This window comes from Rana temporaria, chromosome 2 (genome assembly GCF_905171775.1).
Source record: "Rana temporaria chromosome 2, aRanTem1.1, whole genome shotgun sequence".
Taxonomy (NCBI): Eukaryota; Metazoa; Chordata; class Amphibia; order Anura; family Ranidae; genus Rana; species Rana temporaria.
In genome coordinates, this window is record NC_053490.1 from 219,043,236 (window position 1) to 219,063,712 (window position 20,477).

Genomic DNA, 20,477 nt, shown 5'->3' on the forward strand with positions numbered 1-20,477 from the left:
ACACGGTCCAACCCCCCCTTAAAAAAAAGAAAGCGTTATAAAAAAAAAATATGTAAAAAATGTAAAATAAAACTACTGACACATGTGCCACTGTCACATAAGATTTATAAAAAGTATCGGTATTCGGTATCGGCTAGTACTTGAAAAAAAGTATCAGCACTTGTATTCGGTCTTAAAAAAGTGGTATTGGGGCAACCCTACCTACAACTCTGTCTCCTCCTCTCCATTGCCTCTTTCTGTAGGGGTCCCCCAAGGCTCTGTTCTTGGACCACTTCTCTTCTCTATCTACACCTCCTCCCTTGGTCATTTGATAACCGCCCACGGCTTTCAATACCACTTATACGCCGATGACACCCAAATCTATCCGTCTACTCCTCACCTCACTCCTTCAGTCTCCTCTCGCATTACTAACTGACATCTCAGCATGGATGTTGCACCACTTCCTTAAAATAAATCTCTCTAAAACTGAGTTACTAATATTACCTCCTGCCCTGCCCGTGCCCCCCTCCATGACTTTTCCATCAAAATCAACAATGGAACCATCAGTCCCTCCCCTCACGCCAGGGTACTAGGTGTAACCCTAGATTTTGACTTGTCATTTCAGCCTCAAATCCAATCATTGTCAAAAGTTTGTAGAATTCACCTCCGTAACATCTCTAAAATTCGCCCCTTTTTAACAAATGAAACCACCAAACTCCTCATTTACTCCCTTGTTATCTCTCGCCTTGACTATTGCAACTCCCTTCTTATTGGCCTGCCTCTCTATAGGCTATCCCCTCTTCAGTCTATCATGAATGCTGCTGCCAGACTTATCCACCTTACCAACTGCTCAGTGTCTGCCAAACCTCTACTCCAATCCCTGCACTGGCTCCCGATCACCCAGCGAATTAAATTCAAAATACTAACCACAACCTACAAAGCCATCCACAACTCTGCCCCTAACTACATCACCAATCTTGTCTCCAAACATATCCCAAACCGCCTTCTCCGCTCTTCTCAAGACCTCCTATTGTCAAGCTCTCTCGTCTCCTCCCATACTTGTCTCCAGGATTTCTCTACAGCCTCTCCCATCCTCTGGAACTCACGACCTCAACCTGTCCGGCTATCCCCTACTCTTGCTACCTTCAGGCGATCCCTGAAAACTCACCTCTTCAGGGAAGCCTATCACGTCTCCAACTAATCTTTTACTACTTCCACCAGCTCATTCCCCACAGTTACCACCTTTTGTACCACCTGCCCCATGCTATTAGATTGTAAGCTCTTCTGAGCAGGGCCCTCTTAATCCTCTTGTATTGTATTGTATTGTATTGTATCTGTATTGTCTCCCTTTTATATTTTAAAGCGCTGCGTAAACTGTTGGCGCTATATAAATCCTGTATAATACTAATATATTATAAACAGTATTTGAGTGACAGGAGATTGGTGGGTCCAGGATGCCTCTCCACACATCACTGAGATCCTAAAATCTCTTAACAATCAAGGAGTGATTGCTGTACTTTGCATTAAAATTATCTATAAAAAAAGGAGTGGACCATAGGTGATTCAAGAGCTAGGTGAGAAAGTTTACGCAAGAGGTCAAGATCAAAGGGAAGTGGGACATACACATTCACTACAACTTGATTTAAAAGTGTTTGCATTGTATTTATTATATGTTAAATACAACCCGTTACATTGTATCAGCCTCTTGCAATAAGTAAAGTGAACAAGAGGTCTACTGTAAGCATCAGACTGCATCTAACAACTTTTAACTAATCCACAATTCTGAGAATGAGGCCTCGGACATTTGCATGCTGATAAATCTTCTAGTGTAAAATCCCCAGTGCTTTTCTGTGCCCACAGTAGGTGCCAAGTAAATCAGTGTAAGTGACCATACTCGTGTAAAGACTGATCGCTTCAGTGCTGGTGTTTTACCGTGTATGTGCGTATAGCATATTTTCTCAAACACAAATATGCTGTGTTTGGGGAAATATGCCGTACACGCATGTGTGGATAAGTACTGATGCAGAAGTAATCTACATTTTACAGCCACATACAGCCATTCGTGTGTATTGGTAGGTGTATGTCGGAGCAGAGCCATTTGAAGGAATTTGGGGGCCCCAAGCAAAATGGACTAGATTTGTTTTCTCGTTGAGAAGCGGTGGGGGGGGGTTTCATTCAAGTTGAGAAGCGGGGTGCTAACAACTTTGTGAGATGATAAGTTGGGGGGGGGGGGTTAGGCAGCTGCCGAAGGTGACTTCTCAGTCTTCATCCTCCTTCCTCCACCTGTGCAGTGAGCGAGTTGAGAGCTCGGGGCCCCAAGCAATTGGTTGGTTTGCATGTCCTGTCACAACGGGCCTGTGTCGGAGATTTGTACACTAGAAGTCTTGTCAGAATGTAAAAGTTTGTGTGCACTATGCCCTAATCTTTTACATCTATATTTTTAAAAGTTGACACATCAGTGAACTAAAAACAGTTTAGATGCCGGAGGGTTAAATCCACCATACAATTTATTTTATCACACAAGGACTATTGGTGCAATATCTATGCCTAAGTTCCTGTGTCTGTACACCTGATGAGGGGGGTTCCCATTGTCTGTGTTTGAATTTTATATTTATTTTATGGAGACTGCAACAGGGAGTGCTGGAACAAGCAACAGTGCCCTTGAACATCCAAAACTCCCAGCTAGACAAGAACAAACCTGGGAATCTGGCTGGCTCCACTTTTAAATTATTCACCATATTTAAGAGTACTGACAGTATAAGAACAATACAAGACGGTTAGTATTTTAAGTTTAATGGCCCTTTAAAAAAAATTATTTTAAATGCAATAATGTTGAAAGCAGAGATCATTTAGTTCAGTGGCTTCTTTTTTCTGGCTATAAACTAATACCCCAAGCTGCCAGACTATTATCGAATCACAAGGCCATTGGTAACAATCTGACATGTAAAACAAGGCAGAGTCCCAACTAAAAATGTTGCAAAGCATTCTAACAACAAACGCACAATTCATCAAATTAAACTATCAAGATGATTCTATAACTACCACTTTATTTTAATAAATTGTGCATTTTTTTAATTTGTAATGCTTTCTAATTAATACATTTGAGTTTAATTTAGAGAGTGTTTTTTGCAACTCTGCTTTGTTACACATACAGTACTTGGCTTAGGTTGGCGACCAAGCTGAACTGACTGGATTGGTCACCGCTCCTGAGTGGGTATTTGTGTGGGCAAAAGGGAAGGAATGCCTTTTGGTGGATAGTGCTCAGTGATGGATGGTGGCGATGGGCCCTCTCAGGATTGGGCTGCTGCTTCTGCTGTGCGGCCTTAAAGCGGATCTCCCACGCCAAAAACGTTTTTTTTAGTAATGGCTATTTAAAATTTAAATGACACTAATTTGCCAAACTCACGTGTCCTGTCTCCCCCGGCCGCTCCGCTGCTATCCAGTCTCAAAAAATAACTTTTATTCATCCTTCCGGTTTCCTCTCCATTTTAACTGTGGGCATAAGCCCACAGCCCGGCACTTCCTTGTTGCGGTGGATGTTGATCTCCCAGCATCCACCGCTCGATCTCGCGCATGCGCGCGAGCAACGGGGAGCAGCGGCTTTGGCGTCTGTGTTGCCATGCCTCTTCCTCGAAATCGCGCGAAATCTTGCCTAACAGGGTAGAATACAATATCAAGGGAGCTATGACACAAGCTCCCAGAAGACACTACGCGGGACAGAAAACTGAGAAACCCGACAAAAAACCAGAGGGAGGCAGACCGGAAGCCTGTACAGTTTCATGGTACAGTAAATATTATTTTAATTAAAAATATCGGATTCAGCATTCTTTAGGAGAAGTATTATTTATGCGATAATGTTATATTTTGGGTGGAGATCCGCTTTAAAGTGGTTTCAGATTGTAGACAGACAAATAAGAATGTAGCGTCCGGTGTCCAGAGAAATGTGACTTATAAAATATGGTTCATTGAGGTTTATTAAAATTAGCAACATGTACATCAAGCTATGTACATTTTGCTAATTTTTTATAAAATGTCCACAAACGATATTTTGGAAGTCACATTTCTATGGACACCGTGCGCTCCTTCCTTTTTGTATCCAATTGCTATACATACCTAGGAGTGATCCAATTGCTGACATGGTTTGAATGTGTATATTAGGCATTATATTCCATTTACAATTAGTTGGTGGACCCTAGTGCATTTTAATTGGATAGTGGGTGGGAGAGCTCATGTGCCTTGTGTCTGTTTAAGCAAAGTATGGGAGGGTGTATTTTTGCACTTTCTGTTCAGTAGGACTGTAAAACAATGGGATGGCTACCTGTTCCACTCTAGTAATACTACACATAATGTTATGGCATTTTGTTGGCAGACCCCTCAACCAGCCACTACTATGATTAGCTATTGACCTCACCTATCTGCACACTGATTGGTGCCTTTAGCAATCAGTTATTCACTCCCCCAATTAATTACAGCGCATGTTAAGAGAAGAGCCAGGTTTGCAACACTAGCCCCAAGATGGGCTCCTGTTTCTTTTTCTCCCTGCCTTGGTTCAAGTTTCCAAACCAATCTGAAAAGTATTAGCAAGTGCCAATTTTGACTTCATTATATGATGTTCTGTATTTCCTCAATATGTCTAGAATTTGAGTAATTTTCCTCTTATTTATTGATCACAGGAGCTCAGCTTAGATAGCTTGCCAACTATCATTACATCTGAACCACCCCCTAATGGGATAGCAGATCCTCAGGATTGTAATCCCCTACATCTGACCCCCCCCCCCCCCAATCCATACTCTGTAAAAGTTTCCCTTGCTGCCTATTCTGGTTTGCAGAGGTAAAATATGTAATAAAAGGGAACGCAATGAAAAGTTTAGCCGTAAAATACCAACATTTTAAAGACACAAAAAAGCATGATGATGAGACCACAATGATCAACCATGATGATGAGACCACAATGATCAACAGAGCCAGTGCTGGCAAGCAACAAAGAGGAAGAAGAACGACAACACAGACAATTCACTAAAACATAACTGGCATTATTAGTAAATGTTTCTTTTTTTTTTTTTTTTTTAATAAATAGGATTCCAGTAACGTGCACAGGTTTTATTGCACAGATCAGCTGAATTTACAGTGGTTATAATATATTATTGATCTCTGCAGTACATTTAACATATTGGCTTGTTTTTTTTCCTTCGAATACCACTAGATTCCAGCTGGTGTTAACTGTAAGGTTCCAAAAGGTGTCTTTTGAGGACAGCATCAAATTGAGCAATTCCCGATTGAAATAACATAACATTTTTAAAGAACAACAGCTAGCAGCAGTTAATTCATGCAATGAAACAAGGATTCCATATCCATTGTATTTTAAAATTGGTGTGTGGGTATTGAAGGTTTTTAAGTGTGACTAGATTGCTACAGAAGTGAGACACGCACATTATTGTCATTAAGGACTAAATGATGATTATATAACTAATCTTTACATTAACATTTTTAAATATGGATGCATTGCTGCACAGTAAAACATGTTCTTCAGTAAATAGTTCACTAAAAACACCCACAGAACTTTAAACACAGAAAGAATTAAATGCAATACTGCCAAGAAAGGTATTTATGATACAGTGTATATTTCCAAGGATAAAACTTTCAGGGTCCTTTCCAGTATGGTGCATTAGCTAAATGCATGTTATGTTTCTTAGCTCATTGCAGTGCTGTTCATTTTGAATGGCAAACCCCAAAGCAATGCAGCTCAAAATAACATGTGATGCAGTGCACCACAATGCACAACAACGCACTACTGTGTACTGCATTGCCAAAAATGGTGCATGTCTATTTTGTGTACATTGACATTTTGATGAATAACCAGCCCATTCATTTGAATAAGCTGCCTTATTAAAATGCATTACTCAATGGAAAAAAAACTATTTGTTTAAATTACCGTATGAGATTTCTAAGGCTAACACTTCTTTGATTTCATCATATTGGGGGTCTTTTACTATAGCGCTGAGTGCTAATTAGCGCTCCAATTTTTGCGATTGCAGTAATTGGTGCTAAAATGTAATTTACAATAGCGCTGGTGAAAAAAAGACTCCCAAAATGAAATTTACTATAGCTCCCAGAAAACAGATAACACCTAAACCCTTACTCTGCTAGAACCTGGAGTAGTGCACATGGAAATAATGTTTAGAGCATGAAATAATTGCCTAAATGGTACTGAAATCTGCTGTATATTAATCTGCTTTAAAACTGCTCGAAAAAGTGATTTCTACACTAAAATATCTTTAAAAGTTTGAGAATAGATAAATTCCCGGTCTCTGTACAACTAGGTGCCAACACAACTGAGCATGCTCAGACATGCAAACAACTCTCATTTTAACTCTCATGCCTATTTTACAGTGCGCTAAATTAGCACTGGGTTAAAATGCATTTTTGAGAGTGAAAATATGCGCTATATAGTTCAATGCAAGTTTCAGACATAGATTATAATGGTACAATTATAACTTCCCATATAAATACTTTTAATGTTGAGATGAAATGCAATATTCTCTGAAATAAATTGTCTTCGTAAAAAATGTTGCTTCTTCATCTATTTTGTTTTTAAGAATGCTAGAATGTGGAATGTTTTAGTAAAATATATTTTTTCTCTGTCTCTCTCACTTGTTACTCTCCATCTTACAAAAATCTTTACCCAAACTCACATATGTGTCTTTACAAACCACAAAAATGCCATTGCTCATGCAAATTTAAAATGAATCACAATTTTGTATGTTGTTTAGTATTTCCAAATGATCAGAAGTTGAGCCCACAAAATGTGATGTGCACCAACATCAGAAATCAAAATGTCATTCCCAATAATCAGAGAGTAACATCACTATTCTACACTCACACACCAAGAACCACCAAATATCACAGAATAAATCAAGAATTATAAATCATGACTGATGTCATTCCACCACCTATATGTCCAAAGAAATGCAGTATTTATGTGTAGGAGGGTTCTACCTAGGGGTGTAACGGATCGTCACCGATCCGTGATCCGAACGGGCCACCCCGTTCGGAACGGCACACCACACGATCCGCGGATCGCTCCGGAGCCTCGGCCGTAGGAAAGTCCCCGGCTTCGGCCTAGCTCCGGAGCTGGCGGCCATCTTGCTCCAGCCCAGTGGAGAGCGTGTGCTTGCCAGTGACCCTTCACAGCATGGGACTGAATTCCCCTGGCTGCTCCGACAGAAGCGATGGATGTCACCGACTCACCCGTGATTACACAGTAATCTGTAAGTGTCTGGAAGGGGGAACGGCCAGCCTCTGCTCTGCAGATAAGATAATGTTAGGTGAGGGATCGGGAACAAGTGCACTGTATAGAGAGGTGAGAAACTAAGCCAGCAGTGTGTGTTCAGCTTGTTACTTCCTCTCACTCACTTTCTCCTCTCCCTAACCTGCCTGCTTGGAATGCCGTGCTGGAACAATCACACCGGGCTGTGAGGGGATCATGAGAGTCCTTAGGAGGGGTGGAGAGGGCTTAACCTGTCAGTGTGTGCTTGTACATCGCTACTGTCTGTGTGTGTGCTACACTGAGACACTTCCCCCACTGTATACACAGCATGTCACAGTACACCGTTCCTTTGCTTCACACACTGTGTATGGCATTGTCCAGGTCCCTGTTTAACCACTTCAGCCTCTGAAGATTTACCCCCCCCCCCTTCCTGACCAGAGCATTTTTTTGCGATACGGTACTGTGTCGCTCATATATTTAGGCCAATATGTACTCTGATAAATGTTTTTTGGTAAAAAAACAAATAGTTTTTTTTTGTGAATAGCTGCGTTTAATGGCACCTTACATGCTTGCTAATGTGACAGAACTTCTCTGATATTAATATTTAACTTAATGTGAAAATCGGAGGTGTTCTGTCACATTAGCACGCATGTAAGGTTTGCTGCAGATTTTAAAATGTAACATGTAAACAGTCCGTCAGATTTACATATTCTGTATTTAAGCTCCGTTTTGTGTTGAAAATAACTGAATCTAAAACTCTGTTGGGTGTAACAAGTTTAGTATTTTTTTTTGCTGATCCGAAAAATGATCCGATCCGTGACTCCTGATCCGAGGATCGATCCGATCCGTGAGTTTTCTGATCCGTTACACCCCTAGTTCTACCACATTGCAAATCGTGTCATATGTTTTCCATGGGCAAGGACAATAATCTCCCCAAACATTTCCCCACCACCACTAATTGTAGCCTCTTACAGAGCAAAAACCAACCAATTTTGAGATTGTTCAGCATGCTGACAGTATTCAGCCTTCAAAACACATGGCATATGCCAGAAACAGGTTGTTTAATGGCTCTCCGGCCTTCCATTGATTAATTTATTGCACCCCTGAGACTTAGGACTGTTTGACAGCACAGAGATGCAGCCCCCATCCATGTGGAAACGCAGTGGCTAAGTGGTTAGAACTTATGTTTAGCAGCACTGGGGATGATGGTTTGAATCCCAATCATGCAATTACATGTAGAAAAGTGGTCTGTCCTCCCAATGTTGTTATATATAACTCCCGATTTAGGTCCCTTCCACAAATTATGTCTACATTTAGTATTAATGTGTAGGAGGGTTCCCCCAGCATTGCAAATTGTGTCATATGTTTCCATAGGTAAGGACTATAATCGGCCTTAACATTTTCCCATCACCACTAATTGCAGCATCTTACCAAGCAAAAACTAACCAATTTCAAGATGGTTCTCTAGCAGCATGCTGGCAGTAACCAGCCTTCAAAACGTGGAAACCCAAGAAATGACATTATAAATCAATTACTAATTTGCTCCAAATCTAAAACTGTGTTTTTGACCAGATATGGATGTATAAGTCTGGTCTGATGCTGCACACATATTTTAATGTTGTATGTTGATGATGAACGACAAATGCACTTTGTCAACAATTGTGTGAAGCAGCCCTCACAAAGTTGTAATTTCCTGTTTTGTACCCTCCAAATCCCAACAACGTACAAGTTACATTTTTAGATTTTTGGTATCACTGATCATGGCCAGAGCCTTGTATATTTGTTATGTTTAGGTTTAGCCTGCACAGATATATATATGCTGATGCATTCTTTCATTTGTAAAGAGTGTGTGTTCCTGATGAACAGGTGTGACCGCTTGAGACATACATGAAGAGACAGAAACAATTACACTGGTGGGTGTGTCCTTTACTGGGTGGGTCTGCTAGCAAATCTATCTAGGTTATATAAAGGCTTGCAGGGGAAAGGGCATCCACATGCCCTCAGGAAGTGTACTGCTGCTTAGACTCTAACATGGCCGGGTTACTCCTTTCACAAGAAGAAGAGCCGCTGATATGCAAGGTAAGCGTGGGCGGTGTCTTGTTCTCTGGGTCGCGGGATGTGCTAGTTAGCTTAATTTATTGGCGGGGGGGACTATTGTATGTATTGATCCTTCACTTCCTGGGCATGTACATCACTGCCTCTTTCTCTGCACATTAGACTTCCTGCATTTGTACATGTTCCTGTAAATACACTATCTACTATGTATATATGGTCTAAGCTCATTTTTAAAGGGGCAGTGATTGTAAACAGTTAGCACAGAGCACATGCAAATATGCCGCCTCCCGGTAGCTGGGCCTTGGCACAGAGTGGATGCATATTTGCATATAATAGTGCCAGTAACCCCACCCCACCTCTCAGAATGGCAAACCCCTTATGTTTTGGAATCTAATTTTGGTGTCCAGCGGCTGTTGGGATTAATGATGGATTCACATTGGTGGTATTTATGTTTGATTTGTGTAAATTAGTTACCAAAAGTGCATTTTGGGGAGAATGCGGGTTTTTAATTCGTTTTTTTTTTTACTTTTTTAAGGGGAGTGATTAGGGTACAATATACCTCATACTCATTCACATGGGGGCACAGAATATAGGGGCCCCCTTTTAAAGGGGGCTTCAATATGCTGAAAATCCCGCCACCTGCAGACCCCAACAACCAATGGCCAGGTTTGTCGGGAAGAGCCCTTTGTCCCTATCCCCAAAGCACCCTCTCCATGTTGAGGGCATGTGGCCTTGTATGGTTCAGGAGGGGGGCGCTCGCTTGTCCCCCCCCATCCTGAGGCTCAGGCTGCATGCTCGGAAAAGGGTCCGGTATGGATTTTGGCAGGCCCACACCTAATTTTTTGTTCATTTTGGCATGGGGGTTCCCCTTAAAATCTATGCCAGACCCAAAGCTCTGGTATGGATTTGGGGGGACCCTACGCCAATTTTTAAGAAAAATTTGGTGTTGAGTTCCCCTTAAAATCCATACCAGACCTTTTTTTCCAAATTTTTTACAGAATAGCCAATGGCATATCAGCATGAGCATGGTTGTTTCCGTTTTATTAATGGCTCATTTGCTAAACATTATTGTATAGAATTAAAAACATCAAACACTAGTAAATGTATTTTGTATGTATAATTGTGCTCAGCTCAATAAGCTAGTGGTCAGCGCTTCTACCTTGAAAAACTCACGACTTGAAAGGCTCATGGGTTCAAATCCAACAGAGGTATACTAAAAGATGGCATTGCTGAAAAAAAAGGCGAATGCCAAAGTAGCATATGATGAAAATAGGCAAATGCCAATGCACTTTAGTTTGGCTGATTCTATTATATTAACTTTTCAAATGCATGCACTGGTATGTAAGTATTCAATAATATTATGGTGTGGAATTCCAAAAATTTTAATTTGCTTGTGCACAGAAAAATAAACACAGCTGGTGGGTGGTAGGTTGCCTGAGATTTGAACTCATACCTTGAGAGCTTTGGAAACATCTCAGCAGACCACCAAGCCATTGTGCTAAGTACGCTGAGATGTGCCTAATAGTGTAGTATGATCAAAGAATGAACATAACCAATTACTGCTTTATAGTCACATGAATAAAAAAAATGTAAAAGGCATGAATAAAACCACATACAAATATGTAACCTAAATGTTCAATACATGTAACTTTACAGAATAGCAGACATTACTCTGTAATACTCATCCATAACTGAATTCGTTAGCAAAAGAAGAAAAACTAGGAATACTAATTGCAATATACATCAATGGATGCACATGGGGTAGAGCACATCTCACATAAAAAATACATGATCACCGTTGCAGTGCTATATAATAACTTGGTAGAAAATGGCACTTGCAAATTCGCAGAATCGCCGATTACCGCTAATTCCAAATTTACTAAGGCATGTTTGCCGCTAATAGCGCGGTTTTTAAATTGCACGTTCACCTAGTTGAACTCTTAATTGCTTGAAATGAGATATGCAATAGCGCCTAGTACCTCCCATGCTAGAGTAAATGACCCCCATTGACTTCAGAAAGATACTCATACAAGAAGGATTCTGTTTTTTCTTATTATGCAGTGCATGTCTTGTAACCCCCTCTATTGGGTGGATTGCTCTGCAAAACCTTATTATATATGCCATATATGAAAGAATTTAATTATCCAATATTTGAAAGTCCATTTCACATCCCAATTATCTGTGTTACTGTGTATTCTGCACACAGCTGAGCAATTAAAGTGACTGATTCACCTCCTCCCACCTCCCATGACTTTCTATTCATTTACGAAGACTCACCGTGGTGGGCAATGGTAAGGCACGTTGACAGAAAGCTGGCTAGACCCCACTATTTGCGTTATCTAAATATATTCTAACACAGTTGAATTATTTATTAGATAATAAACAGTTCATGACTTGGTTAGAAGACAACTCACCGATTTCAGCTCCCAGTGAAGAGTTCAGTATTGCTCCAGCAGATGATACCACTGCACAAGTAGAGAAGCCATGCGGATATAGTTTGCTCAAGGGTACCTGAGGAAAATACTTTTCCCATCCTAAGTTTGAGAAAGGAGCTTCTTTACCATCCAAAGTTCTCACAGGAGCTCGTTTTTTCAGGATACACAGAATTTCCTGGGAACTCAGTTTCCTAGAGTTCTGTTTTCCTGAGAAGCTAACGCCCAGCTTGTTGGCTCTGAGATACTCCCTTCTTGCTTTTTGCAGGCGAGGAGTCAGCATCTTTGATGACACATTACCTTTCCACAGCTTCTGAAGAAATGATTTAGACATTGTTGACGAGAATCCATTCCAATCATCGTATTCTTCAAACATAAGTTGTTTCTTACGATGTGCATTCCTCCTGACTTTTCTATGCCTGGAGCGTGCATTTTGATGATACCTTGCACCAGACACTGAACGGAATGATTGAGCCTGATTGGAATCTCTATGGATGAAGCCTTTTTTCTTTGACAAGATAAACTCATCCTCACTTGCAAAATAATTTTCCACATCCGCTATGGTTTTAATGCTACCAGGGCCAGACTTAAAGGTGTTTAACACTTCTTCATCATTTAGATTGCCACCAATGGCATAGGATAATGATGCATCCTGTAGTGCTCCCATGATAGCCCTCTGTTTTCCTTGAATAGGTAGGAGTTTCTTAGCTTCTATGTAAGAGAAGGAACTTGGCACTGGTTCTACAGAGTTGCTATCTGTAAAGTAGATGAATATTACCAGAAAGAGTAAACCCCAAGCACAAATTCCAAATAGCATGAGTTGTTTCCATTGCTTTAGGTTAGATTTCATGGCTTGATCTCCAATAACTTCTCTTGTCTTTATATGGGCAAAGCTGAAAATCTAATTGTGACCTGTAAAAAATACAAACAATGATCAGGACATGTGGACGTATAATAAAACTACACTATACAGACACTTAGGGGTTGGAAAATGCTAAATCTGCTGCAATTGTGCATGATAGACAATCCGCTTCTAACTAGTTCAATTAACCAGTTCGGGACTACCCATCGCACATATACTGTGGCAGGGTGGCCCGACTGCACAAAACAACGTACCTGTACGTTGCCCGTGCTCCCTGGTCTGGTGCACTGGTTCTCAGGAATGAAAGAACGCCGGTTAAAGAGAGATCTGTGATTCCTAGTAATTATTAACACCCATCTTTCTCTGTCTAGTGTCACCATCCCCCACACCGTTAGTAAATAAACAAACCCTTTGATTGCCACTTATGTTAGTTAACCCATTACCTGCTAGTGTCACTTATACAGTGATCAGTGCATTTTTTTGCCACTGATCACTGTATTGGTGTCACTGGTCCCCAAAAAGTGTCACTTAGTCTTTAGTTTGTTTTCTGCAATGTCGCAGTCCTGCAAAAAAAAAATCCATCCTATTCAGGTCTTCTACTCGTTTAAGCCACTTCCCTACTGACGGGGGCTGGGTCTGCTTCCACATTACTGGGATACAGGCTCTTGCTGCGTTTAAAAGATGACAAACTGACTTCCTGTATCATCTAACCGTAATATCTGATCCTGTAGCAGGTAGAAAGTCCACTCCCCGGTAGCTCCCCTCGCTAAATCTTTGCACTATTTCCCGCACCTCCTTCCAGAAACTCTGTATTCTAGGACACTTCCAGAAGATGTGTATTAACGTCCCTTTTCTCCCGCACCGCCAACATCTATCTGATATATCTGGATAACATCTACTTAGAACAGCCGGGGTACGATACCACTGTGATAGGATCTTAAAATTCATCTCCTGCACCCTTACACAAACTGAGGATTCAAATATGTTACGTAATATTTTATTATTTTGCTCCTCTGTGAAAGCCCTACCCAACTCCGCCTCCCACCTACTAAAGAAAGGTAATCTGGAATCCTCTGCGTAATTCAGTAATTCACTAATTCTAGAAAGGGTGTGTTGAAGCATTCCACTCCCATTACAGTACCCCTCAAATTTTGTTAACTTTCGCTCATATCTGCTCGGTGAATGCAAAGTGTCCAGAAAGTGCCGCAATTGAAGTGCCCTCCAAAAGTCCAATTGATAGGGTGTGCATCCTGTTATCTCCTGAATCGTAGGCCATACTCCCTCCTTCACAAAGTGAGAGGCTTGGAACAACCCCTGTTCTATCAATTTACTAAAAGGTCCCTTCGTCAATCTGGGTCCAAACTGTGGCTTCCCCAAAATGGGGAAAAATATGTGAATCTAATATTGGCATTTTCCCATTCACAAATAACCCATATCCTATCCGAAGAGTAGGGCCTATCAGGGGGTGCCTCTTCATATCTTTCGGAAGCTCCCTATAACACCATGCAGTGAACCACTGCACTGAGCTTGCTCTAACCCTGGCCATATTTTCTTTCCACTATGTCTACTCCAGTCAGACGACTCAATAGGGCCGTCTGATAGTATCTGTATATGTCTGGGGCCGACACACCCCCATCTTGTTTGGATAATGATAATATGGATCCCCTAACTCTTGGGCCATTATTTGCCCATATAAATCTACTGTACATTATTCTATATTCATTATTATATATTCTGTATTATCTCGAGAAACGTTTTTCTTTTAATTATTCAGCTGAGTCAAAACAAGTCATAAAGGACCAAAACAAGTGCATCTGTAAAGGTGTATGCATATAATAAAGAGTCCCACAAAACGCTTCTTTGAGGAAGCTAATTTAACAGACACCATAGGTAACAACAGTAACAAAAATATCTTCAAATTATCTGAATATCCTAAGATTCTGGTGTTCTAGTTTATAGAACCATCTCGCTTTTATTTTATATGTTAGATCTGTTCTAACAGTCAAGTCTCTGGGGCTTTCTGCTACCATGTGAGTGTGCTGGATTGATGAAATCTGGCAGCAAATAATATAAAATATACAGCAGTCTTTGAGATCACTGACCTAGCAGAGCACCAACACATTATCACAGTGAATCAATCTTGCAAGGAGGATGAGTGCTTTCAGATCACAGTAAAACCACAAAGGAACACAATCTTCAAAACATATTAATAAATTCCAACTCCAAAATGTTAATCCTCAAATGCTGGATAAATAATGTACACGTTAGTAAAAGCAACAATCTAAAAATGGCAGAAAAATGTAGGGTACTTCTGTTTATGTTTTATTTTATAGTGAACATGTTTAAAGCGATAATAAACCCTTACTTTAGGCACTTTCAGCAGCTGAGTTAACAATACAGAGTACAATAAGACAAAGGGTATGCCTGTACAATATAGGGCCAAAAAAAAAAAAAAACACACTAAGAATAAATAAGGAGGGTATTAAACACAAAACATTGTGTGGGGCAACACATATATACAGCTTGGGGGTCGGTTGGGTTGGCACAGAAAGCAAATGAGCCAACATACAGAACCGTGAGCAAAAAATATGAAGGTGAGAGGCAAAGTACACATCATACGTTGGTGACCAGGAGCAGTAAAGAAACATTCAATAGATGACATATATTCCTCCATAGTACCACCCCTACATCGGCAAGCACAAAGAACATACTTGGCAGTACCAGGTCACCCCAAGTACCACCAAGGTCCAAAACGTGGGGGGGGGGGTGATAAATATGTTAAGAGGGAGGAGGGAAGGGGAGTAAAGCAGGAAAGAGAATGAAGAGGAGAAAAAGGCAAGAAAATGAAAAGGAAGGGAAATTAGATAAAGAGAGAGATGCATGGCCCAAGGAGGGTGCCCATAGGTACAGAAAGGATTAACCAAGTGAACTAAGAGAACCACACAGCCCTCTCCTAGCAATAAGGTCTCGAAGCTCAGAAGATTCCCAGTACATAATTTAACTTTTACTAACACATTAAATAATTGGATACTAACATTTATAGGTAAAGTTGATCCAGGGAATATCTGATAGCCTCTCTGGGGATCAGGAAGGATTTTTTTTCATCTGCTGGAACAAATTGGATCATGCTTTGCTGTTTTTTTTCCTCTGGGATCAACTGTGGTTATAGAATTGTGTATACAGTATTATAGGATTTTTTTTTTTTTTTAGGATATATACGTTTTTCCCTTTTTTATTGGTTGAACTAGATGGACTTTCTGTCTTTTTTAAAACCAGACTAACTATATATGTAACTATACATATTCCAGGGGAGCCATGTGCGAAGAAAGCATTCATAAGTAACCAGTTCCTGTGCCAGGAGAGACTTAATTCGTTCAAAATGGTCCATCTCCTCCACCCACTCCACTGCTTCTTTATCTTTTAATCCTTGCCTATGTTCCAGTTTAAGCTGGTGCCAAGGCTGCTGCCCCGGGTTTTCTATTTCAGGGTAGCTCCTTACTTTTGCAGCATATTATGAAGCCACCCTAGCATGCAAGGACTAGAGTTGTGCCCACATACACTGTGTGCATTTATAGAAACAAAAATAACTGTAATCTAGGATGGCAAGGCACTCTTGACTGGCTGGCTGTAGACTGCACTGTTCACTATTAATTCTTTCCTGTGAAGACCAGACATTCAGGGAAAAAGCGCTGAGATGGCATGAGCCAGCAGCATTGAAAGTTGTAAACTATACGTGCTGGGGTAAGATTTTTAACAAATATTTACTAGGGAATGTTTCTTTTATTGTTTCCAGCATGTTACGCTAAAAATGCTGAGGGTTCAATACTACTTTAAGGCACACCTAAAGGGAATACCACAGTGAAATGTAAGAGGTGTTATTGGCCATAACTATGTATTCAACCAAGGAATTTGGGTTAAATATTACATAGCAATATATGCTGGTATTTAATGAAGGGGTGTGCAGGCATCTGATTCCAGCCCAATTCTGATATAGGAACTTTCATTAACTTCAGTATTTAAAAGTATAATCTAAAACAAAGATTTTCAAATCGATCTCTGAGGCCCCGTACACACGACCGAGTTTCTCGGCAGAATTCAGCCAGAAACTCGGTTCAGAGCTGAATTCTGCCGAGAAACCCGGCCGTGTGTACACTTTCGGCCGAGGAAGCCGACGAGGACCTCGGCGAGGGAATAGAGAACATGTTCTCTATTTCCTCGTTGTTCTATGGGAGAACTCGGCCCGCCGAGCTCCTCGGCGACTCCAGGACTGAACACGCCGAGGAACTCGATGTGTTTGGCACGTCGAGTTCCTCGGCCGTGTGTACGGGGCCTCACAAATAATTCAAACAAATAATGTAAATCAGAATGTAAAAAAAGCATAGTGTGCCCTTTCTTTTTTTTTTTAAGTTCACCTTGTGTAACCCGTATTTTAGGGTGGAACATGTAACATGTTCCAGCAGCTGCAGTCTCTCATAGTGACAACGGGAAGGAATCTTTCACTGTTTGAAAAACCCATGGTCGTGCAGAACTCTGCCCGCTTGGTCACGTCATTTATTCACAGTCCTCTGTGAATAGGAAACTACAAGTCTCGACAGCCTTTGTGGCTGTCGGCTTGTAGTTTCAATGAACTACCATGGTGCTGTTGAGCACTTTGGCAGTTCATTTATTCTTCCTGTCAGCGTGTATCTGGCTGCACATGACAGATTTTCTCTTACTAAACCACCCTGACATACCTATACTTTCTTTTGATGAGCTGCCACTCTTCACACCTCGATTGAAGCCATCACAAATGCACATTAATCCTTATAAAGTTAAAATAAATATTTAGGGTTCGATATGAGCCAATGTGTTTTTGGAGAGCTGCACCCCCTTTATCAAGGCTATGAATAAGTAACTTGGAGCTGTAGCAGAAGGGATACTATGGTACAATGAAAACTGAAAATGCTCTACAATGTAATGTAACTAGACATGCTCAATATGTACTTGAACTGTTGCGCCAAGATCCATGGCCCCTTCCCTAGACATTAAATGCTAATATCAAACAATCCACATATAAAAAGGAAAAAAAAAATACTTTATATATATTTTTTTTTTATTACACACACTGTATGGAAAAATATGTCGTAGTCTTTTGTCTCAGTCTGAGATCCTAGCCCCTGGATGACCTAGTCACCTGCTGATCTTGTTGCATTTACTGGAACAATCCCTGTCCCATAAAACCAGATGATGAAAATATATTACTGTTGCTGAACTCCAGGCAATGGCTTTAGAGCATGACCCTCCTTTATACGTCTGATACCACTGTGCATTTATTATCTACAGACTCCCACAAAACATCAGTACTTTCACAGGCTAGAGCACAGGGTCATGTTTTGCTATAGAGATTTCAAATACAAAACATAAAACATGTTTTTTATGTTTATATTTAATCTTTATTAAAAAAATAAAAACACATTGTCTGTGTCTTTCAAACATATCATGTTAAAGGGGTTGTAAAGTTTCATTTTTTATTTCCTAAATAGGTTTCTTTAAGCTAGTGCATTGTTGGTTTACTTACCTTTTCCTTCAATTTCCCTTCTAAAATGTTTTTTTTCTTTGTTTTCTTTGTCTGAATTTCTCACTTCCTGTTCCTCCTCAGTAATGTAAGCTGTTCTAAATGACATTCCACCTCTCGGATGATGGTGGAAAGCTTACTGAGGAGAAACAGGAAGTGAGAAATTCAAACAAAGTAAAAAAACATTTAGAAGGAAAATCAAAGAAAAAGGTAAGTGAACCAACAATGCACTAGCTTAAAAGGAACCTATTTAGAAAATAAAAAACAAACCCTTACAACGACTTTAACTATACCAGCTCAGCATTCCACATATTAACTTGCTTTCTAACCACGATAAATGCTGTTAAAGGGGGACTGATGAGCCCCAAAACATGTCAGACACTTTTCTGTTTTTTACTGCTGCAAAAAAAAAAGTTCAGTGAATCTTTAAAAAAAAAAACAACCATGGCACTCTCATCCTTTCTCAAATTTATGTAAAAAATATGACAATCGAGAGAAAAAATAAAAGGCATTTCAGAGAAGCATAGTTGGTGCAAAGATTTTTAACCATGTACCATGAGCCACAGCACCTTGAAATTATGTGTTCTAATCTTAACCACTTCATGTCCACCATATAAAAAAATGATGGCCGCAAAGTTATCCTAACTGGACATCATATGACATCCAGCTGGATAAGCTGCTAGCCCTCGCCTGCGGCAGTGCAGCGATTGATGGTGTTGTGTGTCAGTCTAACGCACCTCATCTGTGATCTAGGTAAAGAGCCACTCATGTAGGCTCTTTACCATGTGATCAGCTATGTCCAATCATAGCTGATCACAGTGTAAACAGGAAGAGACATTTATCGGCTTTTGCTCTACTTGCACTGACAGACGCAAGTAGAGGAGAGCCAATCGGCTGCTCTCCTGACAGGGAGGTGTCTGCGCTGATAATCAGTGCATTGATTATCACTGCAGACCCATCAAGGATGCACACTGGAGACCAGGGATTCCCACTGGAAACCACCAGGAATGCCAGTGCCCATTAGGATGGCACTCTATGCCCATCAGTGATTGACTATCGGTGGCATCTATCAGTGCTGCCCATCAGTGTCCATCTGTGCTGCTTATCAGTGCCCACCAGTGCCACCTATCAGTGCCCATAAGTCCCACCTATGAGTGCCCATCAGTGTCACCTAGCGGTCCCCACCAGTGCCACCTATCAGTACCCATCAGTGCCACCTATCAGTGCCACTTTTCAGTGCCCATTAGTGCTGCATATCAGTGCCACATCGACACTTATCAGTGCTGCATATAAGTGCCTCATCGTCAGTGCCACCTCATTAGTTCCAATCAGTACTGCTTTGTCAGTGCAGCCTCATCAGTGCTCATCAGTGAAGGAGAAAACATACTTATTTACAAAGTTTTGTAACAGAAACAAAGAAAAACGTTTTTTTTATCTGGAGCGCAAAAAAATAAAAATCCCAGTGGTGATCAAATACCACCAAAAGAAAGCTCTATTTGGGGGAAAAAAATTATAAAAATGTTATTTGGGTACAGTGTTGCATGACCACACAATTGTCATTCAAAATGCAACAGCACTGAAACCTGAAAGTTGGAGTGGGCAGGAAGGGGGGGAAGTGCCCTGTATTGAAGTGGTAGGGTCCATGACGTCTTTACATGCATTTCGACCTGTCTGTAGCTTAAAAAATTACTAGTCTATATTTACTATGTGCCCGTACCCCACCCCTTTATCCTCATTAGGAGTACACTACCCACCCCTACTATCTGTCAGAAGATATACAAGGATTGATTTATAAAGAATTCATAGAGCCATCCCACCCGTAAAAGTGCAAGTTCGAATCGGGCAAAACTGCATGTAAACAGGTTATATCCTTTTAAATAGAAAAATACCACATTTGATCACTAAATGGAGCCAAGTACTATAGGAAATGACTGATACTTAGCCCCATCTAATGATTAAATGCATTATTTTCCATTTGAAAATACTGATTTACATACAAACAACACAGGATATAGCCTCTTTATATCCTTTTTATTTTTTTTGCCTCATTCACATAGAACAAATGGAGATGCACTTTCACTTGTCATATAGCTATACAAATTCTTAATAAATCAACCTCTTCATGTTGAAAGGAATCTTTCCTACAAGTTTTACAAGTCATGCCATACAGTATTGGGGACATGTAGTCAGGGCAGATGTAATGGGGCTAAAAACGTAATGTTCCATGGCATAACCATCATTGACCTATTTGTACGGGTCTTTGTATCTCTGATTAGTTCTTGAATACTGTATCTACAGCTGACCCATATCACCGTTTCAGCTCAACAG

The 20,477-nt window shown here is 40.5% G+C and overlaps 1 protein-coding gene across 3 annotated transcripts in view; it reads right to left on the reverse strand.

The window, feature by feature from the left end:
• The window catches only part of ST6GAL2 (ST6 beta-galactoside alpha-2,6-sialyltransferase 2), a 241,040-nt gene that overhangs the window by 95,644 nt on the left and 124,919 nt on the right, over positions 1-20,477 (reverse strand). For all 3 annotated transcript variants that reach the window (XM_040336457.1, XM_040336456.1, XM_040336455.1), the window contains one exon: positions 11,716-12,645. In XM_040336457.1, coding sequence (XP_040192391.1) covers positions 11,716-12,583 — 868 coding nt within the window. In that variant the 5' untranslated portion in view covers positions 12,584-12,645. The remainder of the gene's footprint in view (positions 1-11,715; positions 12,646-20,477) is intronic.